We start from the raw sequence: 26,471 nt of genomic DNA on the forward strand, positions 1-26,471 counted from the left end.
AGGAGCAGAGAGGGAGACACAGTATCCAAAGCAGGCTCCAGGCTTTGAGCTGTCAGCAGAGCCTGATGCGGGCCTCAAACCAATGAATAGTGAGATCATGACCTGAGCCGAAGTCGGACAGTTAAACGACTGAGCCTCCCGGGCACCCCGACAATCATGGCTTTAACCCAACCTTGCCATAAATGTCAACACCTGCCACATTGTGTCATGTTTATTGTCCAGCAATGTGCTTGGGGCTGGGAAACCTCAGCCCTGCCACATTCCTCTTGTCCTCAGGGTTTCATACCCACTGGTGGTTCCTCTGGTGGAGGAGGTAGACCTCATGGAGGGCAGACCACATGGAATGATGGGATACAGAAGTTCTGGGGTGGATGAGGACAGAATGGTTCCCTGCCTGTTGGTTCCCTACTGTTGTCCCTCCCCACTTTACACGGCCTGCCCACAGCAACCAGGAAACTGAGTACGGAGACAGCACTGACCTTGTGGATACTGGGGAAGGATGCAAGTCAGATACACTGGGGACGGAAGGATGGGGTGGTTGGGTGAGAAAGGGTTAGGGCTTAGGTGTGCTGAAGTGTGGGGAGGGGCATCAAATCTTGAATTAGGGGACTGTAACCAACCCACCCTCCCTTCCTCATCCCCTACCCCTGGAGTTTAGCTCACTCAGTGTGGGGAACGTGGTCAACCTTGATGTTATTACTATCATTCATTTTTCCACTTAAACTTATACTGAGTGTCTGCTTTGTGCTAGTGCTGTGCTGGGTGCCCTGAACACAGTTGGAAGAAGACAAAGCCTGGGCATCATGAGGTTGACAGTCCAGTGGGGAGGGGGGAATGATAAACCCAAACCAGAAACATTTAATATCAGGTCAGATAGTGGTACTTGCAATACAAATATAGTACAAAATAGTGATCCCAAGAAGTGTGTTACTCCACATATAATGGTGGAGATGGTGGTGGCAGGGGGTTCTCCAAAGAATAGAAAAGGACAGCAAGCTGCAGCATGGGCATTGGGGAAGCAGAGTACTCTCAGAGAACACAGCTGAGCAAAGGTCCAAAGTGGAACAAGGTTTCTTGATGCTTGAGCTGCTGACAAATAATAAAAATGCTGACCAGCTACAACTGCAGGCTCTCCAGACCGTATGCCCCTTTTATTATAGTTATAACTTTACACTATAAACATTAAATGTAAACATGTAAAAATATAAATAACTGAAGTGTGAAAGTCTGATATAAAAGTTACATAATTCAGTAATCATACATATTAGATATTATATAAATAAACATTTTAATATACAATAAATATAATGTGCTATATATTGTAAATATACATTACTATAATAGTAATATGCACATATAAAATTATACAAACCTATATTTATAATCTAATATCTAATCTTTTATCAAATATAATTTAAATTATCACATGGTAAAACATACTTTTTTGAGATTCATCCATATTGTAACTTGTGTCAATAAATTATTCCTTCTTATGTGTAAGTAGTATCTCATTGTATGTCCTACAATTTATTGAATTATTTACCCACTACATTTGGGTTGTTTCCAATCTTTTGGCAAGTGAATATAGTTTCTGTCAACATTTGAGTCCATATATAATTTTTCATTTCTCTAGGTTAAATACTGAGGAGCAGAACTGCTGGTTCATAGTATATGGTATATGGCTAATTTTATAAGAACCTGCCAAATTTTTGTCCAGAGTGGACATATCATTTTACCTTCCCAACAGTAATGCATTAAAGTGTCCATCGCTCTGCATCCATGACAACTTTTGGTACTATTTAAAAAAAAAAATTATTTTAAGCCATTCTAAGCGTGTAGTAGTATCTCATTACGGTCTTAATTTGCATTTTCCTGACTAATGATGTTGAGCATCTTATCATCAGCTTATTTTCACCTGTATCTCATACAACCATGTGGATGAATCTCAAATACATCACAAAATGAAAGATGTCAGACTCAAAAGGATACATACATATGTACATACAGATACCCATATATTTCTGTAACACCGTGGAAAAGGCAAAACTATAGAGACCAGAAACAGATCAAATTAGTGACTGCAAGAGGCTGGAAGTAGGGAGACTGCCTAAAAAGGGATAGGAAGGAATGCTGGGGAGTGAAGGAAATGTTCTCTGTCTTGACTGTGGTGTTAATTACATAATTGTCATTTGTCAAAACTCTCAGAATTCTACACTAAAAAGGGTGATTATCCACACCTCAATAAATCTGACTTTAAAAATATCTCAGTACTATAATATCATAATACATATAAAAGAGAAATAATTTGAATTAATTGACAAAAAAAATAACATGTTTCCCTCTGTGAGGTTTGGGCACCGTCATGCGGATGTTGGTCAGATGCTGTGTCCATTTATAAATAGTAATGATATTAACAACAGGATACCCTAATTGGTAACCACTAGCCCTGCTCCCTTATTCAGCCCTGATTAAGTCACTTCATTCTCAATAATTCCATTTTACAGGTGAGGCAATTGAGGCTCAGGGGGAAGTTTTGCTGGACTGGCCCAGAATCCTCAGCAGATCAGTGTTGGCACCAGGATTTGAATCCACATCCACAGCCTTCTCTATTCTGGTTGCATCATCGGAATCCCAGCTGGTGGTCTCCGGGGCCCCTCAGATCCTCCCCAGCCCACTCTGGGTCACTAATTCCCCAGAGGGGCCTATGAGGCAAGGACCTCATCCTCGTCCCTTCTCTCTCTTCCAGGTTTCTCGTCCATGTAAACAGTGGGGATGTGGAGAAGCAATGCTGGAGAACTTGGCAGTAGCCACACAGGGGCCTCATGAAGCAATATGGGCAATGGGGAACCAGCATTATGTTAGTGGACACCAATGGGGAAAAGCAAACTACCAGGATTTAATGGAAGGTTTAATGGAAGGTTCACAGACACTCTTAATAGGTAATGGACATCAGCAGACTTTTTGCTGGTTATTAATGTAGGTACTCTAGAGGGGGATAGTGGAGGCTCCAAAATGCAGATGGATAATGTGGAGTTTATGGTGCATTATCAGTCATTGCCCTTACTTGTGTGGAGGGAAGCAGGTTAATGACACCAGTGTTCAGAGAAGGTATTGAGGGCATCACCACATGCTGGGTTGGGGACAGTTACAAACACTGCTAGATGGGGAAATGGGAGATCATTAGTCACCATTGTTGCAATGGACAAGTAATGAAGGGGGATCACAAAGCATCCTACTAGAAGCGTAGTAAAAGTATCAGAAGATATTATTAATAGTTGGGATTAGGTGGGGTATATCACAGTTTCCTATTCTGAAGATTGTAGGAAGTGGTCATCAGTTACTACTTACGTGAAAAGTGGGAATAAATGGGGAATATGGAGATTACTAGGCTTTGTCACAAGTGAAGTGACAGACATCATGCTGGAGGTTAGTTGTGGAGGAGGTAATGACATCTCCAGGACACTATTTCCTGGAATTAAGGAGGGGTGATAAACGTAGTACTGAGTGAAAGAGGGATAATGGGTGTACAAATACTGTGCTGCAGTGGGGTAAGAAGTGGGGGGGGGGGGGTGGTGTCCTTCAGACACTCTCTTGAGGGGGTCAGCAAACACTGCCATAAATTGAGGCATAATGGTGGGTTGCAAGACATTTAGTGAAGCCCCAGATACAGTACCGAATGAGATAAAGGGGGTTAGCAGTGGATCACCTACCATACGTTGTTCTAAGATAGGAATAAGAGTATGGTGGATCATCAGATACTGTCAAATGGTGAGATGAAGGGAGTTAGTGATGGATCAGACATCGATCCAAGGTGGAGTAATGGCACTACCAAATTTGGGTGAGAGGGTTCAGGAGTATTCCCAGCCTTGCCCCCTGACAAGGTTCTGTCCCCATCCTCAACCACAATGCTGTTGTTCACAAAGGCAACAGCACCTTGCACAACCCCATTACTTGCCACTCCCAGTTGTTACCAGTGGACTGACCTGGAGGAACCATTCTGCTCTTTCCAATTTGGCTGCCCAACAGCTGAGTGTTCAGTCAGACCCTCTGCCTGCATTTGAGAGACCACTGCTGCCAGTCTTGGGTCAGACACCTAACTTCCCAGGAAGGTCTGCCCTGTTTGCTCTCAGCCTCTTCATACTATTAGAGCTGTGGTCCTGTCGGGACATGAGGAGTGGGTCTGTAGATGAGGGTCTGGGGTGGGGTATTTGGAGCTGCGAATTTCACAATCATGGTAGGAAATCCTGAACACCAAGCATCTATGTGGGATTTCCTGTCTCAGTTTTCCCTTCTTTAAATTGGCTGGCATCAGGCAAAAAGGTTTATAATAATGTTTCAGCTTTGGGGAAGGGAGGCAGAGGCCAGGTAAAAACAAGCTGAAAAAGCCTGGTGTTTTAGGCAAGTTGGTTCTCCCCATTGCAGCATCGTATGCTGCAATACAGAAAAGATTAAAGGAAAGTTGTGATGAGCAGGGTCAACACTTCACAGTGTGCATTCATGGAATGTCTGTTGTTGTCAGGCACGGGTCAAGGTTCACAGTGGTGAACAAAACAGAAAAACATTCTAACGTAGGAGCCAGAGACAAGTAAAATATACAGGGCATCGTGGCAATAAGTGCTATGGAGAAGGATGAAGGATAGAGGGGAGAGGGCCAAAATTTTAAACCAGGCAGGAAAGCACAGGGAAAGCCTCTGTGAAGAGGTGCCATTGGAAGACATGAAGGAGCTAACCACACAGATATAAGTGCTGTAGATGTAAAGGCTCTGAGGCAGGACCTGAACTGATGTGTTTGAGGCACACGGGGAGAAGGTGCTTGTGGAGTCCATGGCATAAAGATGGGACACAGAGAAGACTTGAACAAATGTTGAGGTGTGTTTTAATATGAGTTTCTAATTTGTTATTATTATAAATGTCAGGGCATTAAGGCAGACAAATAAGCTGGAAGAACTATGACAGCAAAAGGGAGATGGAGATGAAAAGTTGACCAAAATGACCTGAAAATTCTTTTCAGAAGCTTTCCTGAGGGTAGTGGAGGTTCACAAAACACTATGTTGGGAGCTAAATGAGATAATGGCAGTCAACAGACATTAGTATTTAGCACTAATGCAATTATGTGGGTGTCAGAAGACAATATTCTAGGAACTAATGAGGGTCAAATACACTTTAGTGGTAGAGATGATAAGGGGTGGGGTTACCAGTCATGATGCTAGAGGATAATGGGTCAACATACACTCGGAGGTTTGTGTCTGCATACATAAAGAACTTTTTTACTGAGTTATCTCTTTCTTGATGGAAATACTCAATGGGGGACCGGACACACACAACCATGTTAGATTCAGCAGAAGAATGAGAAAACACCCCAAACAGTGTTAGATAATGTGTTCTGCAGCAAACATCTCACAGAACTTAGGATCTGTCACTATCATATACATTATGTTGTTGTACCATTCAACCTGTTGGTAACCTGCCTATTCCACAGTAAACAGGATTATCATTAACATGACTTAATATAACCTCTCCTATGCAGAATCTGATAACAATGTCCCATCATATTTTTTATGAGAAGCCTTCTATCAATTTTCCTAGTATGAACGCTTCAAGGTTTAATGAAGGTGGTGTTAATGTGGGAAGGGCCCCCTTCATTCAGGGCCCTATTCTTTACAATAATGTGAGACACTTTGATGGGGTATTTCTACTTATAATATGCATATTTTTCTGCTAACAAATTTAATGATATACAATCAGACCTGATCTCACTGAAGTTTTCTCACACTGTTCTTCTCAAGTGTGAATACTCTGATGGACATTGAGCACAGATTTCTGGACGAAGCCTTTCCCACAGACTACACACTTATAGGGTTTGTCTCCAGTGTGTGTTGTCTGATGTTTATTCAAATTTGACCTGTCTGTGAAAGCCTTCCCACACTCAGCACATACATAAGGCTTTTCTCCTGTGTGAATTCGCTGATGCACTTGGAGTTGTGATTTCTTAGTGAAAGATTTGCCACAGTCACTGCATTCATAAGGCTTCTCTCCAGTGTGGATTCTATGATGTATAATCAACTCTGACTTCTGTCTGAAGGTCTTCCCACATTCAGAACAGATGTAGGGCTTTTCTCCTGTGTGGGTTTTTTGGTGTTTACTGAGATTTGATCTGCCACTAAAGGCTTTCCCACACACAGCACACACATACGGTTTTTCTCCTGTGTGAATTGGTTGATGCACCAGGAGCTGAGATTTGGACGTGAAGGATTTCCCACAATCACTGCATTCGTAAGGTTTCTCTCCAGTATGAATCCTCTGATGAGTAATGAAGTTTGACTTCCGGATGAAAGCTCTACCACACTCACCGCATACATAAGGTTTCTCTCCTGTATGAATTTTCTGATGCACAATAAGTATTGATTTCTGGTTGAAGGCTTTCCCACATTCATGGCATTCATACTGTCTTTCTCCGGTATGAATTTTCTGGTGTATATTGAGGTGAGACTTTTGGGTAAAGGCTTTTCCACAGGTACCACATTCATAAGGTTTTTCTCCAGTATGAATTCTCTGGTGTGTAATCAAATCTGACCTTTGTGTGAAGGCCTTTCCACATTTAGGACATATATAGGATTTCTCTCCTGTATGAGTTTTCTGATGTGTAATGAGATTTGACCTGTTGGTGAATGCCTTCCCACATTTAGCGCACATATAAGGCTTCTCTCCTGTGTGAATTCGTTTATGTACATGGAGTTGTGACTTGGAAGTAAAGGATTTCCCACAGTGGCCACATTTATAAGGTTTCTCTCCAGTATGAATTATTTGATGTGCAATCAAGTGAGCCTTCTGGATAAAGGCTAGTCCACATTTCATGCATACGTAAGACTTTTCTCCTGTATGAATTCTCTGATGCACTGTGAGTGCTGACTTCTGAGTAAAGGCTTTTCCACAATCACTACATTCATAAGGTTTTTCCCCAGTGTGAATTCTCTGATGTATAATCAGTTCTGACCTGTACGTAAAGGCCTTACCACATTCAGTACATATGGACGATTTCTCTCTAATTTGAACTTTCTTATGTGTAATGAGATTGGAACTATTGTTGAAGATCTTCCCATATTCAGTATATATAAAGGGTTTCATTCTTGTGTGAATTCGTTGATGTACCTGGAGTTGTGACTTAGAAATGAAGGACTTCCCACAGTTATTGCATTCATATGGTTTTTCTCCAGTATGGATTCTTCGGTGTGCAATCAAGTGTGTCTTCTGTATGAAGGCCTGTCCACATTCAATACATATATAAGATCTCTCACCTGTGTGAATCTTCTGATGCATCTTGAGCGTGGACTTTTGTGTAAATGCTTTGCCACAATCACTGCATTCATGGTGTCTCTCTCCAGTATGAATTTTCTGGTGTATACTGAGATCAGAGTTGTAAGAGAAGCCTTTTCCACATTCACTGCATTCATAAAGTTTTTCTCCAGTATGAATTCTTTGATGCCTTAAGAGAGAAGATACTTGGAAAAAAGCTTTTCCACATTCACTGCACTTATAGGGCTTCTCTCTAGTATGGGTTCTCTGATGTGTAATGAATTCTGGCTTCTTTACAAAAGCTTTCCCACAGTCAATGCACACATAGAGTTTTTCTCCTGTATGAACTTTCATATGTACCCTGAGCTGTGACTTCTGGGTGAAGATCTTTCCAAATTCAGCATATTCGTAAGATTTCTCCCCAGTATGAATTGTTTGATGTTGAGAGGGTGCTTGTTTATAGCTGAGGATATTTCCACATTGATTATGGTCCCATAACTTCTCTCCTGTTGGAGAACACTCAGGGTCAGTAGAAGAAGAAATTTTACCATATTCAGTAATCTTATTCATGTTCTTTGATGCACCGTTTCTATAATGACTGTGTAAATCTAAATTATGCTTCAAAGCATTTCCAAATGAATCACACTGAGGGGCTCTTTTGGGGGAAAGAATGTTTTGGCTCACATGGATTATTTTTCTAATGTCCTTATATTCATAATCCTTCTTTGCAGTCAGTATTTTCTTGATGAAAACAACATCGCTTAAAGATTTGTTTTCTCTTTGCTGATAGCTTTCTGTCTGGTCATCAATCTGCCACAATTCTTCTAGAATGAAATACAACAAAATATCACTTGTAGCATCACCTTCCTTCTCAATGTAGAAAAGAAGCTTTTTCATGGATTCTCTGCTGTGAAGTCTGCAATCTAAACTCTCCTTCACAGAGGAGAATGATGGTTTAGCTGAAAGAGCAGCTAGCAGAGGCTAGAGGGGAGGGTCATATGGATCATCCAAGTTGAACACAGAGAAAAGGGTGAGGGTGACTCATTTGAGGAGGAGGCGGGTAACAGTGGTGATAGGAACATTCTGGGATACAATCAAATGGTTAGAGGAAATAAACTTTATGAACATAATCCACCATGGACAGAAGTAGAAAAAGTAAGGCAAAACCCAAGCTATATAGCACAGTAACATTTATATAATAATACATACCCCAAGTCACTTTAAATTTTAAAAGAATATGCACGAATTAAAAAATATGTTTCCATCACATAAAACAGTTGCCTACAGTGAGAAGTGAGATGGGTGTGGGGAAAAGAAAGAAATGGGAATAAATCAAAAAACAAAATACAGGAGTCCCTTCCCTTATCGGAAGGGGACATGTTCCAAGACACTCAGTGGATGTCTGTCTGAATCCTCAGAGGTACCAAACCTGATTTTTTTTCTTATTCAGTGAAGAACGTTTTAGCTTTTCACTTAAAGGAAGCACTTTATGGCTTCTCTTTGGCATACCACAACTGCCACCATTACTACTCTTTTGCTCTGGGGCCACTGTTAAGTAAAATAAGGGTTACTTGAACAGAAGCACTGCAATATCATGACAGTCAATCTGACAAACGAGAAGGCTACTAAGTGACTAGTGGTCAGGTAGTATAGACAGCGTGGATATGCCGGACAAAGGGATGATTCAACTCGTGGGCAGGATGGAGTGGGATGGCATAATTTTTCACAAAGCTACTCAGAAAGGCACACAATTTAAAGCTTATAAATTGTTTATTTCTGGAATTTCCCATTTAATATTTTCAGACCATGGCTGACTGTGGGTAATCAAAACCATAAAAAGTGAAACTGCAGTCATAGAGAATCTTTACCCAGACTGATAATGACAGTGTGTCCTGAATGAGGACCACAATTAAACTCAAATTTCATCACGTGAAGTATAGAAATAAAGCAATTACAAAAATCAGGCAATGAGGCAGAGAGACCCCAGTTAGTGTAACGTCAACCAATATTGGAAGGAAATAGCAGAAAAGTACTTCTAAAGGTTAAGTGACAATTAACCCCCAAGTCATCAGTTGGGTGAAAGACATGGGGAACAAGGAAATAAGAAATCTTATGTCAGTGCCTATGGAGAAAATAGGAAGAGAGCCTGGATGGACATAATATTCTGAAGCATCCCATAGTAGAAAAAAAGAAATGATAGAGGACTATGGGAACGGGAGTGTGACATATAGTAAGTTTGAAAGAAAGCAGATCCATGAATGCCTGAATGCATAAAGAATCATAGACAATGGGGAAGACAGAAAGAAAGAAAAAAATCATTAACGAGGCAGATTAGCATGTGATCCAGACTCCAAAAAGCCAAAGAAGATGGTTAGAAATGATGAAAGCATTTAGTTATTTGAGAGGCCAATGTCAAGGGTCCTCAAGCAGTAAATTAGAACAAAAAAATTAGAACCTTCCAAAACAGTCATCTTAATAGCATTTTAAAGATGCCAGTCTTTTTCAAGACAGCTGAGAGCTCCCCTTTCTCCCACTGTCTGGTCATGCACACTCACCTGAACAGCTCTGATGTGGGCTCTCACCCTGCAATGCCCAGGGCTCCTTTCCTTGCTCCAACATGAAAACTTCTGGTTGGGGAACTTCATACCCTGTTTATGAGAAATGATAAAAGACTGGATCCAGCTAATTGTGTTTCAAAATGTAATCAATAGTCTTGTTCAATGAAGTTTTGTTCTTCAGGAATGTAACCATTTATTTCTTGGAACAGAGTAATGTTCAGAATGCCCAAGGGGATAAAGAACCCTAGACAAATCAAAGTCAAAAACATTACATACTTCAGATATCTCACAGCATTCAGCAACTGAGAACAGAAATACTCTCACTGTGGATCTGAGTAACTGTGCTTACCTACTGAAAGCAGGTGACTGTAGGTCTCCAACATCACATCCCGGTACAAGTTTCTCTGAGCAAGGTCTAGATGCTGCCACTCCTCTCTGCTGAAATCTACAGCCACATCCCTGAAGGACACCGATCCCTGTAAGGGCACATTTCCTGTTCAATATGAATAGTTAGCTTTGGGGGATGGAGACTAGGAATATGGAATGTGGGTTTTGTTGTTATTAATTTATTTCCTCTTTTTAAAAACTCACCTCCCATTTCCCTAACATTTTATTGTGGAAAATTTTGAACATACAGAAAATTTAAAAGAATTTGTAGAGTGAAAACCTGTTTCCCAACCACTTAGAATCTATCATTAACATTTTGCTCTATTTGTTTTATCATACATTTATCCATCCTTTTATCATCAATCCATCTCATTTTTATTCAGTTCAGAGTAAAGTGTAGATGCCAGTACACTTCATCCTAAATACATCAGAATGCAAATCATTTAACTAGAGTATAATGTTTGTCTACCTTTTTTAAGGTAAAATTTTCACACAATGAAATGTACAAATCCACAATGTACCATTTGAAGTTCTGATAAATGCTTACACCTGTGTAGTACAGAAACTTTTAAAAAATGGTATTTCATTCAGGGTGCATATTAAAATATCTAGTTTTACACAATCATTTTGTGGGAGAAAGAAATCTAAGAAGGAATTTCTGCTATTTATTCTATACTACAGCCAGTCAATTACTTATTTTTCAAAACTGAAGAATAGGCTCTCTCTTAGTCTTCTAGCAAGTGGATGAATGACCTATGATACAGTTTCTGAGCAATTTAGGACCAGCCATTATGCTAGTCCTAAGAACAAAGAAATGGGTTATTTATGTTTCTAATCTTCCAGCAACTTAAAAGACCTAAGATTTAAAAGAAGGGAAAAAATAGACAAGTTCACTTAAGTGTCAAAAAGTAAATCTCTCAAATGGAACAACACACTGAGGACCCAAAAAAGGAAAAAGTGTATTCGACATGGGGCAGTGAGTTTGTATTAGTTGAATTTAAGTTGAAATATGATAAGTGTAATAAAGAATGGGGGGTAAAGGAGGTCACTTCCCAGAGAAGACAGAAGCAAAGGTGAGGAGACAGGAAAATACATGATGAGTTTGGGGAACACCAATAATATATATATAATGGAGAGAAGTCTGCATGACATGTCAGGAAGGTGGTTATGGAAAAAACAGTTTGATCATAAAACAGGGATTTTTTTTACTTTTAGTAAAGGTGATTAAGGTAATCAGATTTATGTGAATTTTTTTCCATAGAAGATCCCTATTGCAGGATAACCAAATAAATGATGAAGGAAGTTTCTTACATAACAATTCTAGCAATAAATGAAGTTGTTAGGGTAGAATTAGAATATCATAATTTTGTAATTCCTAATGAAATACTGAATTTATTCAGTAATCATTAATTTATTCAGTATTCACTAATTCAGTAAACAATTGCTTAACTGTTTCAGGTGAAAGACTGAAGAGAAGTTTACAATGATAGACCAGCTAATAACATCTACATTCAACAATCAATTTTAACATCACAAAAAGAGAGACAACCAAATATGTGCTTCCTGACATTATATAGTAATTGATTTCATTATACCATCTATTAAGTATTCTTAACAAAGAAAAAGAAAAATCCAACCTGAATCTCATTCAGCCTCTAAATCTAACAAATCATTCAGAGGTAAAGTGAAAGTGAGAGAAACATATTGAACAATATTAAGACTGAAATGTAAGCTAAATCCAGAAGGCAGCAAATGACCCCTTTCTTCAAAAAATAAATTATAAGGGTGCCTGGGTGGCTCAGTCAGTTAAGTGCCCAACTCTTGATTTTGGCTCAGGTCATGATCTTGCAGTTTGTGGGCTTGAACCCTGCATCAGGCTGTGCGCTGACAGTACAAAGCCTGCTTGGGATTCTCTATCTCTCTCTCTCTGCCTCTCTCTCTCTCAAAATACATAAACTTTAATAAATAAATAAATTACAATAGAAAAAATAATAGGAGGGAAGCTTTTCTTTATTAAAAGAAACTTCAGAATCATACTAACCAAACGCAACTTGAGGACCTTGTTTGGCCCTTCATTAAAACAAACCAACATTAAAAAGATATTTATGATGGGTTTTAGGGGCGCCTGGGTGGCTCAGTCGGTTAAGCGTCCGACTTCAGCTCAGGTCACGATCTCACGGTCCGTGAGTTCGAGCCCCGCGTTGGGCTCTGGGCTGATGGCTCGGAGCCTGGAGCCTGCTTCCGGTTCTGTGTCTCCCTCTCTCTCTGCCCCTCCCCCGTTCATGCTCTGTCTCTCTCTGTCCCCAAAATAAATAAACGTTGAAAAAAAAATAAAAAATAAATAAATAAAAACCTCAAACGATAACCAGGTACTAGATGATATCTAGGAATTACTGTTGTTTTAGATGTGATAAAGGCTTAGTGGTTATGTTAAACAAAAAGAAAGAAAAAAAGAATTCTCATCTCTTAAAGATGCATGTCAAATTATTTACAGATAAGATATGGTGTTTGGGATTTGCTTTAAAATAATCTAGCAGCTGAGGGAGTGGGGGGGAGGGTGGTTTTAGATGGAATTTAAATGGCAGAATATTGATGACTAATAAAGCTAGGTGGTAGGCACGAGAAATACAAGGGCTCCTGATACTATTCTCTTGACTTTTGTATATGTTTACTTTTTTCATAATAAAATGTTTTTTAAAAACATGATCCTCCATATTTAAAATATTTCATCTGTAAATGCATAATTGAAGGAATGGCTATTTCTACCTAAAGTCATGAACATTTTAAAAAAGAATTATATAGACCTGAATACCCACACTTAGCAATTTATAGAAACAGTAGACAGGAAATAATCAATGATATAGAAGAAACAAACAATAGGATCTAACTGAAATTTACAGAATATTCCAACTAACAACAGTGGAGTACACATTCTTTTCAAACACCTACAGAAGAGTGACCAAGACAGACCATAACCTAGACTGTGAAACAAACTTTAACAAATATAAAAGAATTAAAATAACACATAGCATCTCTGATCATAATGGAATCAAACCAAAAATCGGTAACAAAGACAACAGAAAAATCTGCAAAGGAATTATATTACAAAATAGTAACAAAAGCTATCCAGAAAGCCACAAAATATTTGGAAATGAAGTAACACATTTCTAAATAACTTATAAATCACAGAGGAATTCTCAAAAGAAATTTAGAAAATACATAGAACTGAAAGTGAAAATATATCAAAATCTGTGGGATGCAGATAGAGCAATGCTGAAAGGGAAATTCATAGCACTAAATGTTTACATTAGAAAAGGGGAAACTATTTAAAAAATGGGCAGAGGATCTGAATAGATATTTTTCCAAAGACGTATAGAAGGCCAAAAGGTGCTCAACATCACTAATCATCAGGGAAATGTATATTAAAACCATAATGAGATACCTTACACCTGTTAGAATGACTATTATCAAAAAATAAAACAAAACAAAAAATAAGAATTAACAAGTACAGATGAAGATGTGGAGAAAAGGGAACCCTTGTGCACTATAGGTAAAAATGCAAATTGGTGCAGGGGCTCCTGGGTGGCTCAGTCGGTTGGGCATCCGACTTCAGCTCAGGTCACGATCTCACGTTCCGTGAGTTTGAGCCCCACGTCGGGCTCTGGGCTGACGGCTCAGAGCCTGGAGCCTGCTTCCAGTTCTGTGTCTCCCTCTCTCTCTGCCCCTCCCCCATTCATGCTCTGTTTCTCTCTGTCTCAAAAATAAATAAACGTTAAAAAACAAAATTTAAAAAAAATGCAAATTGGTGCAACCACTACAGAAAATAGTATGGAGGTTCCTCAAAGAATTAAAACTAGAACTACCATATGACCCAGCAATTCCATGTCTGGATATTCATCCAAAGGAAATGAAAGCAAACTCAAAAAGATATATGCATCCCTCCATGTTTACTATAGTGTTATTTACAACAGCCAAGACATGGAAGCAACCTAAGTGTCCACCAGTGGATGAATGGATAAAGAAAATGTGGTATATATATACAATGGAATACCATTTGGCCGTAAAAAAGGAGTCTTGCCATTTGCAACAGCATGGATGGACCTTGAGGATATTGTGCTAAGAGAAAGAAGTCAGAAAGAAGAACAATTACCATATGATCTCATTTATATGTGAAACTCAAAATAAAAAATACCTAAAGTCACATATACACAGAACAGACTGGTAGTTACCAGAGGAGGGGAATGGGTAGTGGGCAAAATGGGTGAAGGCAGTCAAAAGGTAAACTTTCAGTTATAAGATAAATATATCATGGGGCTATAATGTTACAGCATGGTGACTACAGTTAGTAATACTGTAATGTATACTGAATGTTGCTAAGAGTAAATCTTAAAAATTTTTCATCACACAAAAAACTGTAACTATGTACAGTAATGAATGTTAACTAGACTTATTGTGGTGATGATTTCACAACATATAGAAACATTGTATTATGTTATATACCTGAAACATATAATATTTTATGTCAAGTATGTATCAATTAAGAAAAAAGGAAAGGGGAAAATTGTTAAATCAAGAAACTAGAAAAAGAAGAGCAAAATAGACTCAAAGCAAGGAGAAGAAAGAAAAATAAAGAGCAGGTATCAATGAAATTAAAAACAAAAATTTTAAAAAAACACAAGAAAAATCAATAAAATACAATGCAGTTATTTGAAAAAAATCAAGAAAATTGATAAGCTCTGTTGACTGAGCTATTAGACTGGCAAAGATAAAAACAAGATACAAATCACCAATGTCAGTAGCGAAATAAGAAATACTGGGGCACCTGGGTGGCTCAGTCGGTTAAAGATCTGACTCTTGATTTTGGCTGAGGTCATGATCTCGTGGTTTGTGACATCAAGCCCCAAGTGGGGCTCCATGCTGTCAGCTAGGAGTCTGGTTGGGATTCTCTCTCCCTGTCTCTCTACCCCTCCCCCACTTGTGCACATGCGCATGCTCTGTCTCAAAATAAATAAATACTTTAAAAAAAAAGGAAAAGAAATATTATAGATGTAGCTGCCATTTAAAAGGAAATACAGAGAATATAAAAATTCTATGCTAATAGATCCAAAAACTTAGAAGAAATATATTACTTCTTCAAAAACCCCAAACTAACAAAACACAACTATTATGGAACAGAAAAGATGATCCTATAATCATGAAATTAAAGTCTTAATTTAAAAGCTCCTGAAAAAAAGATATCTCCAGGCCCAGAATGCTTTATTAGAGAATTCAACTAAATATTTAAAGAAGAGTTAGCCTTATTTTTACAGTCTTATCCAGAAAACAAAAGAGAACACTTCCCAAATAATTTTGTGGGGCCAGCATTACCTTGATATCAAAATTAGACAAAGATAGTACAAAAAAGAAAACTCCAGATCACTATCTCTCATGACCTTAGATGCAAACATCCTCAAAAAATCAAATTACAACCAGTAATGAAAAAAAAGAATCGTGCACCACCACTGTAGTATGTTTTGCAATCCCTTTTAGGATCTATAATTGTTTCAAAATAAATAAAAAGTTTAAAAAAATATATTGAAGAAAGTGTATTCTTAAAACAGAAAATTTGGAACAGACAAAAGTGGAAAATCAGTCATGAGACCCACTGCACAATTCATGTGAGAGAATATGAATTTCTTACTTAACTAAACTTAAGACTGGAGTAGTAAGGCTATAGAAGGAATTGATATTAAGAAGATAAAATTGACACCAGCTGTGAAGGTGAGAAAAAGGGACTCAAATAAATATTAGTTATTAGTTCAGTCCAATATCAGTTATTAGTTCAGTCCAACTGTAGATTTTGGTGTCACCGATGGATTTAAGGATTAGAGGAGGAGGCTGGGGGAACAAGACAAGAAATAATGATTTAAATTTTGTACATATTGAAATTTAGGTGATAAGACATGTATAAGGGTATATACTAAGTAGTTGAATAGAGAGATAGTATGGAGATAAAGATTCGGGAGTTGTATGTACAGAGCAGGCCACTGAATTCAGGGGACGGAATGAGCATAGAGGAAGGACAAGGGAATACAGAAGTATATCTCTCTCTTTGGGAAGTATATCTTAGATACCTGTGGCTTTTCATGACTAAAATTATGTTATTTGAAAGCTATCTTTTTTATTTCTTCATTTAATTGTGTTTAGAGATTATAGTCTGCTTCTTTATGATGTGTTGATTATGGGTCTTAAAACACTGTCATTTCTTTGAAAATGTTCCCTATATACTTGCAAAAATACATGTGCCCCGATTTTTCTCTTTCACACACTGGCATAGTCATACCCTACATACACCAAAACCCCAGCCCCCAAACCCAACATCATCAGAATTAATGGCGAATAAAGAAGATGTTATATTAGTAGCTTTGACTCCTTACCAAAATGAGCTTCTTATAAACAGTTTGTCCAGGAAAAAATCTCCTCATTCAAAGATAATAATAAACATCGCCTGATGTACAAAGATACTATAAGTAAAAAGAATGAGAGAAAAAAAGAAGAAATTAAAAGGAACATGCTAGAAATAAATTGTCACATGACAGAAGAAAACACATTCACCATGATTTCAAGGAATTCACTAAAACAAACAAAAAACTACCTAAAATAAATAGAAATCTCAGAGTCCAAGGAAGAAATAATGGAAAAACAGGCTAAAGCAAATGGTTATTCAAGTTTTTGAAAAATAAACTGGCAGCACTCTGTAAAGAGGTGAAAAAGAAAAGCAACACAAAAATGGAGGTCTCTCTGAAAGCAGTAAAACACCACGTGAAAACACAAAAAGCGACAAGGATAAGATTAAGACAACTGAGCAACGTGAAACTTTTAGAGGAAGATAGAAAAAAAAATAGAATTTAATAAAAACATCTAATAAACAGAAGAATCCTTGAAGTGGAAACATAGAACTTTTATCATTTTTCACAGTATAAATTTAATAGATATTGTCTAAAACAAGAGAAAAGATTTAGTTCAAGACGTTAATGTGATAAAGATCACACTAAGAGGGCCAACCATGCAAAAAAGAAACCAAACCTTCCAAATTACTGAAAGGGACAAAGAAATAAAAGCAAGAATACAAGGTCTAAGGTGAAAGATCTATAAAAGAACTATCTTTATCAAAAGTGTACATAAAATACATCTTTTCTAAATGCTATACAAAAAAAGTTCACAAGGACTCCGAGGACAGAAAAAGGATGAGCAAAAGTTGTATCTCAAAATGCCAACAGGAAGGAAACGAGCCTCCAATCAGACAGGGCTGAATTCTAGGGAAAAAAATATTAAACATAACAAGAACATAATCCAAAATTAATTTCAGATGTCATTACTATCACTTCACAAATTTCATAGCATCCAAATTCATTCACAGAAACTACAGATAAATATAGACAAATATATTCATGCTGGGAAACTTAGTATCTCTCAGTTCCAACAGATAAAGTAAAAAATAAATAAACCACATTTGTAAAACTTCATAACTACATAAGATAGCTTATTGATAAGACAGCAAATTCTATATCCTGAGACAGTCTTTTCAGGTGCCTATGTAACATTCAGAAATATTGAACATAAAATCTGCCCACACACACGTACGCACTTTACACAAAACTTAACATTCCAAGAAGCAGAATAAAATCAGTGCAAATAAATCTCTCCAAAGCTGCAATCCTAATTTTATTAAAAATAGAATTACTTAGGGAAACAAAAATAATATAAAAACAGGGAGGGGGACAAAACAGAAGAGACTCATAAATATGGAGAACTGAGGGTTGCTGGAGAGGTTGTGGGAGGGGGGATGGGCTAAATGGGTAAGGGGCATTAAGGAATCTACTCCTGAAATCATTGTTTCACTATATGCTAACTAATTTGGATGTAAATTTTAAAAAATAAAAAATAAAATTAAAAAAAATAAAAAATAAAAAAACAGAATTACTTAACTAAAAATCTTAATATCTAAAAGTGAAAATGTGGAAAACAGTAATTAAAGATTTGGTGAGAAATTTACTATGTTTCTAGAAAGTCATCCATTTCATCTATATTTTTACATTTATTTGCGTGACACAAATTATTTTTCTAAATTATCTCTCAATGCTGTTTTGCTATATATTTTGATATACAGTATTGTTATTATTGTTGTTTTAGATATTTTACTATCTTAACTTCTTTGATTTGGAGTTGACTACTAAATGAGAAAGTAGTGTCTGCTTTACATGTGTCCCTATTATAAGCCCTATTTGGCTACTGTTTTCATGTATTCTTGAATTCAGTTAATTAATACATCTGACTTCTGAATCTATGTTCATAATTTCCAGTTGTTTCTTTTTTTACTGTCCTTGATTAGTTTGGGCATCAAGTTTAAGGTAGTAAACAAAATAAAACAAATACCACAAACAAGGCTGGAAATATTTTTAGATACCATCTTTACCCAAACTTTGGCATACGGGCCAAATGTAAATCCCCATGAAGTTTACCACCACTTTTAACTGTGTGTTCAATAAACTTTTTAATTTCTTGAAAGGCTTCTGAACCATTTGTATCCACCAATTTTGACATCTATTTTTTGTAAAGCTATACTCCTGTTGTTTATATGATTTTATATAATATTCATTCACAATTGTTTTAATCTTTTTTTTTCACAATGGTTTTAATCTTTGATGAAGCAGTAACTGTCTCCGATGTTTTGTTACACTCTTTAAGTGTATCTTTACTCTCTGTTCTTGATTACCAGCGTGTAGAAGCCACTTATGCTTCTACCAGACATCTTCATCAATTAGTTTTGTTCTCCATGTGACTAATTTCTTCCCTTAACTGTTTTTTACTCCTTATTGTTACTTTATATTTATTGAGTTCTTTTTTTAACTTCTTCAGTTTTAAGCGTTACTCATATCTTACATCTTTTCCCCCCTAAACTTCAAAGATTCCTTAAAAAGGCATTTAAATCTATGATTTGCTCCTCTGTAGTTTAGCTTCACCACCAACTTTAAAATGTAGTTCTTTATTTAACTGAAATTCAACTCAAAGAATTTTCTAAGACATTTTATGGTTTTCCCTTTAAAGAATATTTATGTAGAAAAAAAATGTTCAAAGTTTTCACATATAGGGGTTTCTTTTGCTAGCCTTTTACTTTTTTAAAATTGTGGTAAAATGTACATAACAAAATTTACCATTTTAAAATGTATAGTTCAGTGATATTAAGTCTATTCCCAATTCCGTGCAAAAGTCTTTTACTTCTTATTTCTAATTTAATGCTCCTGGTTAGAGAATAAAATCAATATTATAGCAAAGTTTCATATTTTTTATCTGCCAGGATTAAGAAGTTTTTGGAAGTAGCTCATAAAAATGATCAACAGAGAACCAACATCTAAATTTCAGAAAGAGAACAGAGAAATATGTATGTGGGAGAAACAGTTTAAGAAGAAATAAAATAGTTTCAACATCGTGCACAAAAATTATTTCTAATCAGGAAGTCTATCCTCAGCCAAAAGATCAATATAGCATGAGGACAGAATAAAAGACAGTTTTTGACATTTCACCTCTCCACTATCATACAGTTGGTCTCTAGATGTGGAGACAATACCCATGTGTTTCTTATTCTTGGCAGAAAGATTAAGATTTGCTTCAGGGTAGTAAGAGAGTGTGGCTGCTTCCTGTGGCCCGTCTGCCACTGCCCAGAGGCTCTGGTGACATATCAGAGGTATCTACTCCCAGGATGAATTCTTACCCCCGACATTCTTCCTTCTCACCTCATATGAACTGTCATATTCCTCTGGAACCAGGATCAGGGATTTTTGGGGCGAGGTCTGATTAGCTGACATCGTCATGGTAGGTCTCAAACTTTATTCTCTCAGGAGCCTAAAGCCTGGTAGGCATCTGTAAATCCAAGCAGAGCTGCTGGGGGGAGGCAGGCTGGAGTCTGGAGAAAGATCTAACCCAGGGCTCCCCAGAGACAACAAGAAACCTAGAAGACAATGTCCACATGGTCACATACTCAATATTCATCACATAAACATTTCCTGCCAACACCACGGCACCAAGGTGAAGTTCCCTGAACTAGACACAGAGAGCAGAGGCTCTCAAACTTTAATGTGGATTCAAAACACTTCGAGGGCTTGTTAAGATACAGTAAAAACCCTCCATCTCACTCCCAGTTTCTGATTCAACAGGCCTAGGGGAGCAACTTTCTTAGTCCAGTCAGGCTGCTATAATGAAACACCACAGACTGGGCAGCCTATAAACACCTGAGATTTATTGATCACCGTTCTGGAGGCTGGAAAGTCCAAGATCAGGGCATCAGTGTGGTCACATTCTAGTGAGAGACCTCACTAAAGGTTCACAGCCAGCACCTTCTGTGTGGGATCTATTTTACAAGAGCACTAATCCCATTTATGAGTAGTCCACCTTCGTGACCCAATCAGTTCCCAAAGATCTCACCTCCTTATACGGTATTTCTGGATTTGAACATACAAACTTTGGGGGGACATAAACATTCAGACCATAGCAGGGCCCAAGAATTAGCATTTTGAAGTAGTCCCCAGGTCATGTTGATGTTGCTGGTCCAGGGACCACACTTTGAGAACCACTGCTGTGGAGAACGTAAAGTTTAACAAAACCCGTGATGAGTACTGGTCAATGAGATACGGAGTAATATTCCTTAAGATTAGAACTGCAGGGGCGCCTGGGTGGCGCAGTGGGTTAAGCGTCCGACTTCAGCCAGGTCACGATCTCGCGGTCCGGGAGTTCGAGCCCCGCGTCAGGCTCTGGGCTGATGGCTCGGAGCCTGGAGCCTGTTTCCGATTCTGTGTCTCCCTCTCTCTCTGCCCCTCCCCCGTTCATGCTCTGTCTCTCTCTGTCCCAAAAATAAATAAACGTTGAAAAAAAAATTTTTTTAAAAAAAGATTAGAACTGCAGCTCTGCTAACTTTCAGCTATGAGAATACGAACAAGTTACTTCCATTTTAGTTTCAAAAACGAGGATGAAAGTACCTATTTCAAGAGTTATAAAATTAAGTGGGTGGCTCAGTCAGTTAAGTGTCCGACTCTTGATTTCGGCTCAGGTTATGATCTCATGGTTCATGAGATCAGCTCCGTGTCTGGCTCTGCACTGACAGCATGGAGCCTGCTTGGGATTCTCTCTCTCTCTCTCTCTCTCTCTCTCTCTCTCTCTCTCCCTCCCTCTCTCTGCCCCTCCTCTGCTCACTTTCTTTCTCTCTCAAAATAAATAAATAAACATTAAAAAAAAAAAAAGGTTATAAAAATTAAATGAGATGATGCTTGTAAAGTATTCAACATCTCCCTGGCACGCAAGAGGCAGACAATAAATATTGGCAATTACCATTCTCTCTTAGATATTAAAACTTAAATATAAAAACAATGTAATCAAAACAGAAAACAATAGCTCAGACAGTACTGACTTATGTATGTAATAAAAATGGCATTCAACTGAGTGCGCACAGAACATTTATTGTATAAGTGGCACTGATATAATTGGCCATCCACCTAGAAAAAAACAAACCAGATTGCTATCACACACTATATATTAGACTGAATTCCAGCAGAACTAAACATTTTAAGTATTTGTATTTAAAAAATGAAATTTTAGTAGTATAGTTTGTATCAACATTGTGGTGGGGTGGGAGGAATTTTTAGTACACATGTGAGAAAACCCAGATGCTTTAAAAGAAAAAAACCAGATATTTCTGGTTAGATGGTATTTCCTAATTACATGTTAAAACATACTTTAAAAATAAAAATGAAGGGGCGCCTGGGTAGCTCAGTCGGTTGAGCATCTGACTTTGGCTCGGGTCATGATCTCAGGATTGGTGAGTTTGAGCCCTGCATGACTCTCTGCTGTCAGCATGAAGCCTGCTTTGGATCCTCTGTCCCTGTTCTCTCTGCCCCTCCACTGCTCATGCTCTCTCTTTTTCTCAAAAATAAATAAAAAATTTAAAGATATATAAATAAAAATAAAAATGAAGAAATACATATATTTTTTCAAAATGTGAAAATAGATTACCTCTGAATTTAAAAAAATCTAGCAATCAATATGGAAAAAAAAAAAGCCCTGGAAAAATAAAAACTGAACAGAGGATATGAAAATTCACAGAAAAGGAAATTTAAATGGTAAGTAACCAAAAAGATACCATTTTACTAATAGGAAAATGCATTAGAGCAATTAGATATAATTTCACCTCAGAGTAGTAAAAACTTATTTTTAAAAAATCCAGTGTGGGGCGCCTGGGTGGCGCAGTGGGTTAAGCGTCCGACTTCAGCTCAGGTCACGATCTTGCGGCCCGTGAGTTCGAGCCCCGCGTCGGGCTCTGGGCTGATGGCTCAGAGCCTGGAGCCTGTTTCCGATTCTGTGTCTCCCTCTCTCTCTGCCCCTCCCCCGTTCATGCTCTGTCTCTCTCTGTCCCAAAAATAAATTAAAAAAAAAAGTTGAAAAAAAAATTAAAAAAAAAAAATCCAGTGCTGGAAATTGGGAAAATGACCCCTTTTATAAATTATTGGTGACAGCTTGAATTGTTACTGTATCTTTTTAGTTATTACTCATATTTATTATTAAAAATAAACAACCCATCTTAATAATAGTTTCAAATATACAAAGCAGAAACTGACAGCAGAAAGGACAAGTGAACATATCACCTCCACGAGTTCACCTTTCTCTGTAATTAGTCAAGCAAACAAGATAAACTGTGAGACTATATATGAAACACAATAGAGGACACACATTGCTTTGATGTAATAGAAATGACATTTATGAAAACTGACCATGAACCAGGCCATAAAGCAACTTTTAAATTCGAGCATTACCCAGAGACATTATTTGAGATAGAGAATGCACTTCTAAATAACTCATGACTGAAAGAAAAAAATAACTAAAACTGAAGAAAAAACAGTACTTAGATTTGAACAATAAAATGCTACACACCACAGCTTACTAATGCTTGGAAAGCAAGCTCATCATAGCCCTCACAGAGCCCCATAGCTGACGCCACAGATCAGTCACTGACCACAGACTCCCATCACTGAGCCGACAAATCCCACACTCATCTCAAGATCCCCATCATTGAACCAAGAGACTCCTATCATTGCCCTCACAGCAACGGATGCCACAGACCCAGAAACCACCATCATTCACTCCACGGACAACACACCCGTCACGGACCCCCAGAATCCCTAATCACGACCAACCAAATCACCTCAGAGATCTCTCGGAATTAAACAGCGGAGAAGCTCCAGACATCATCGGCGAAAAAGCATTCGAGGACCGCTTCCGCTTCCGGTTTGACCTTCGGCACGTCCTCTCACGGACAGTCGCTATCGCGCATGCTCTGAGTTACCTTGGAAGCCGCATATGCCAATAGCCAACATGGCGTAGTTTCCGTAAGAGACGCTGTCGGGCCGAGAACACGGCCTTGCCTAATGGTGCTTCTGAGCGCGAGCCGCCATCTTTGAGGCGTGTCCATTCCGTACGGCGGAGGAATAGGCCTCCCGCGCGTTTTCTCAGCGCGAGGCTGGGATTGCAACGTAGAATACAGGGGTGGGGCTCTGGTCGAGGTAGGCTTCTGGGAGGAGGGAGGTCTTGGCTATGGTGTATGGTGCTCTGTGTCATATTTAGAAAAGCTAATTTGCCTTCCGGGATAAACCGCTCCGCTGAGAGTTAATTTTCTGCTGGAAGAAACCACCGGGGATGAGGGGAGCAAGGGAGGAAAAATCACCAAGTTATGAGGACAAACGTCTTATGTGCTACGGCTGAATCCTGGGAGAAATCGGCGGATGAGGGGAGAAGTCACGACAGTACAATCTGATTTTTGGAGACACCCTCGGGGAGAATGTGGAGAGGTCAGAGTGGGAGCCCCGTTTCTGGGCGAAACCACCGGCAACATAGATGTCAGAATGGGCAGTCAGCTGCAGGCAGGGTAGTTTAGCCTTTTGTGGGAGAAACCCCCCCGGGGATATAAGGTACTAGTCGGTGTGGTCTAGTTCTCTCCTGAGGGATGCCGCCAGGGCAAGACGGCACTTTCCAAAGGGCTGGTGGAGGGAAATGGAGCCTCGAATCCTCATTCATTTCCATTAGCAGCGACAATTACAAAAATAATAATAGTTTTTAATGTCGTCAACGTGTGACGAAAAGCACCTAAGGGAAACTGCAATTTTTGTTTATTTGTAAATTAAAATCTAAGAACAACGTCATTATTATGTGAATGAAGCCTAAAGTCCACGGGGGTGCTTATGACGGGGAGGTTGTAGAGACACAATTCCTTTCATCTGGCGAATTCCTAAACATTCTTTAAAACCCAGCTAAGGGGCCCCTGGGTGGCGCAGTCGGTTAAGCGTCCGACTTCAGCCAGGTCACGATCTCGCGGTCCGGGAGTTCGAGCCCCGCGTCGGGCTCTGGGCTGACGGCTCGGAGCCTGGAGCCTGTTTCCGATTCTGTGTCTCCCTCTCTCTCTGCCCCTCCCCTGTTCATGCTCCGTCTCTCTCTGTCCCAAAAATAAATAAACGTTGAAAAAAAAATTTAAAAAAATAAAACCCAGCTAAATACTGGCTTCTGCCAGGACGTTCTATCTGACAGTGGTAGGAGGTTCTTCTGAAAGTCTTTTAGCGGGGCGGCTGGGTGGTGCAGTCGGTTAAGCGTCCGACTTCAGCCAGGTCACGATCTCGCGGTCCGGGAGTTCGAGCCCCGCGTCAGGCTCTGGGCTGATGGCTCAGAGCCTGGAGCCTGTTTCCGTATCTGTGTCTCCCTCTCTCTCTGCCCCTCCCCTGCTCATGCTGTGTCTCTCTCTGTCCCAAAAATAAATAAATGTTGAAAAAAAAAATTAAAAAAAAAAAAGAAAGTCTTTTAGCAGTCGCAGCGGTGGGAAGTGTTTTGAGGGAACGAGACCTAAGCTCTGACGTGGGCATGCTGGGTATCTTCGGGCTATTTATGCCCCTCTCTGGGCTTTAGCTTCAAAACTGGGCCAGTTACAGGGTTGGACTGTGCTTTCACCAGCTTGTCTGTCTTCTCCCAAAATTGGTTTAAGGAAAAATCTGTGGAAGTCTATTAGTGAACGCACTTTTTTACCAGAGGCCCAAGAATTACGGTTAATTTTGTTGGTAATATGATTATGTTTACAAGAAGACGTAATCTTTTAGTGATTTATGTGGAAATACTAGCAAAATGTCAGCTTAAAAAACTTCATTGAGGAGGGTAAAAGGATAAAACAAAAATAACAGAATGTTGGTAAATGATGAAAGCAGCTGATAGGTACATGAAGCTCATTATAATGTTCTCATTTCTTTAGTATTTGTGTGAAAATTTCACAGTAAAAATTTAAAAAGGAAATGAATTTAAGAATCATTTACAAGGGCATATTATCAAGAAGAAAGCAGGTGTGTTGATAGTATTAGATTATACAAATTTCAAGGCAAACACTATTGACAGAGATGTTCCATGTTTTAATAAGATGCAGCTACCAAGAGCATACAACACTAATAAAATTTATCTAACAATATAGCTCTGAAATATATACAGCAAAAGCTGGTAAAACAGGGAAATTTTGAGGAACTCACAATCACAGTAACTAACATATCTTTCAGAAACAGATCAAATAGAAGAAAAGTAGGTGTAAGACTATATTGGGATAACATAACTAATTTGTTTGATATATATCTACATTTTATTTTTATTTTTAACCAGAAAATTACGTTTTTTCAAACATACATGGAACAATCATAAAAATCCTCCAAAAAGTAGGTCATAAAAGACATCATAAAGCCCCCAAACTGATATCACATATGCCGTGTCTCAGACTACATAAAAATGAAGATAGAAACCAACAACAGACAACAGAATATGTAAAATGTTCCAAATGCATGTACATTAAAATACACACATCTGAATAACCCTTGGGTTAAGGACAACATAATATGGGATGTTGCGAACTATTTAGAATGAAGAGGGAAATGATAGTACTATATACATGAAAAATCTAAGGGATGGACCAAAGTGATATCCAGAAGAAAATCTAACCTAAAATTAGGATGCCAGGAGGACTGAAAACATTAATTAAGCTTTAATTCCATCACATTCTACTAAAGTCCTATTAAATACTCCCAAAGAGGGGCACCTGGGTGGATCATTCAGTTAAGCCTCTGACTCTTGATGAAGGCTCAGATCATGATCTTGTGGTTCGTGGGATTGGATCCCACTGGGCTCCACACT

General features: G+C 38.5%; 1 protein-coding gene and 1 long non-coding RNA gene across 4 annotated transcripts; one reads left to right on the forward strand and one right to left on the reverse strand.

The window, feature by feature from the left end:
* Positions 1 to 1,123: 1,123 nt before the first annotated feature.
* Positions 1,124 to 24,518, reverse strand: LOC122494971 (zinc finger protein 585A). Of its 3 annotated transcripts, XM_043600557.1 has the most exons (6): positions 23,467 to 24,518; positions 20,012 to 20,226; positions 16,655 to 16,741; positions 10,201 to 10,327; positions 9,849 to 9,941; positions 1,124 to 8,117 (listed from the first exon to the last, which is right to left on the reverse strand). In XM_043600557.1, the coding sequence occupies exons 3-6, from the start codon at positions 16,700 to 16,702 to the stop codon at positions 5,782 to 5,784; spliced, it is 2,604 nt and encodes an 867-aa protein (XP_043456492.1). In that variant the 5' UTR covers positions 16,703 to 16,741; positions 20,012 to 20,226; positions 23,467 to 24,518; the 3' UTR covers positions 1,124 to 5,781. The 3 variants fall into 3 exon arrangements, with proteins under 3 accessions (XP_043456492.1, XP_043456491.1, XP_043456493.1); XM_043600556.1 differs by lacking the exon at positions 16,655 to 16,741 and having other exon boundaries at positions 23,467 to 24,514; XM_043600558.1 differs by lacking the exon at positions 16,655 to 16,741 and having other exon boundaries at positions 1,124 to 7,799; positions 23,467 to 24,512.
* On the forward strand, positions 2,828 to 11,885 carry LOC122495085. The gene is made up of 2 exons (XR_006300336.1): positions 2,828 to 2,939; positions 11,697 to 11,885. It is a non-coding gene; the product is annotated as an uncharacterized LOC122495085 (long non-coding RNA).
* Positions 24,519 to 26,471: the final 1,953 nt, after the last annotated feature.

Source organism: Prionailurus bengalensis, chromosome E2, assembly GCF_016509475.1.
Source record: "Prionailurus bengalensis isolate Pbe53 chromosome E2, Fcat_Pben_1.1_paternal_pri, whole genome shotgun sequence".
Lineage (NCBI taxonomy): Eukaryota > Metazoa > Chordata > Mammalia > Carnivora > Felidae > Prionailurus > Prionailurus bengalensis.

Coding starts and splice junctions, on each gene's coding strand:
- LOC122494971 (XM_043600556.1), bottom strand. CDS start 20,089: ATGACGATGTCAGCTAATCAGACCTCGCCCCAAAAATCCCTGATCCTG. Junction 10,328..20,011: donor AATATGACAGTTCATATGAG/GTGAGAAGGAAG, acceptor GTGCCCTTACAG/GGATCGGTGTCCTTCAGGGA. Junction 9,942..10,200: donor CAGTCACCTGCTTTCAGTAG/GTAAGCACAGTT, acceptor TCTCATAAACAG/GGTATGAAGTTCCCCAACCA.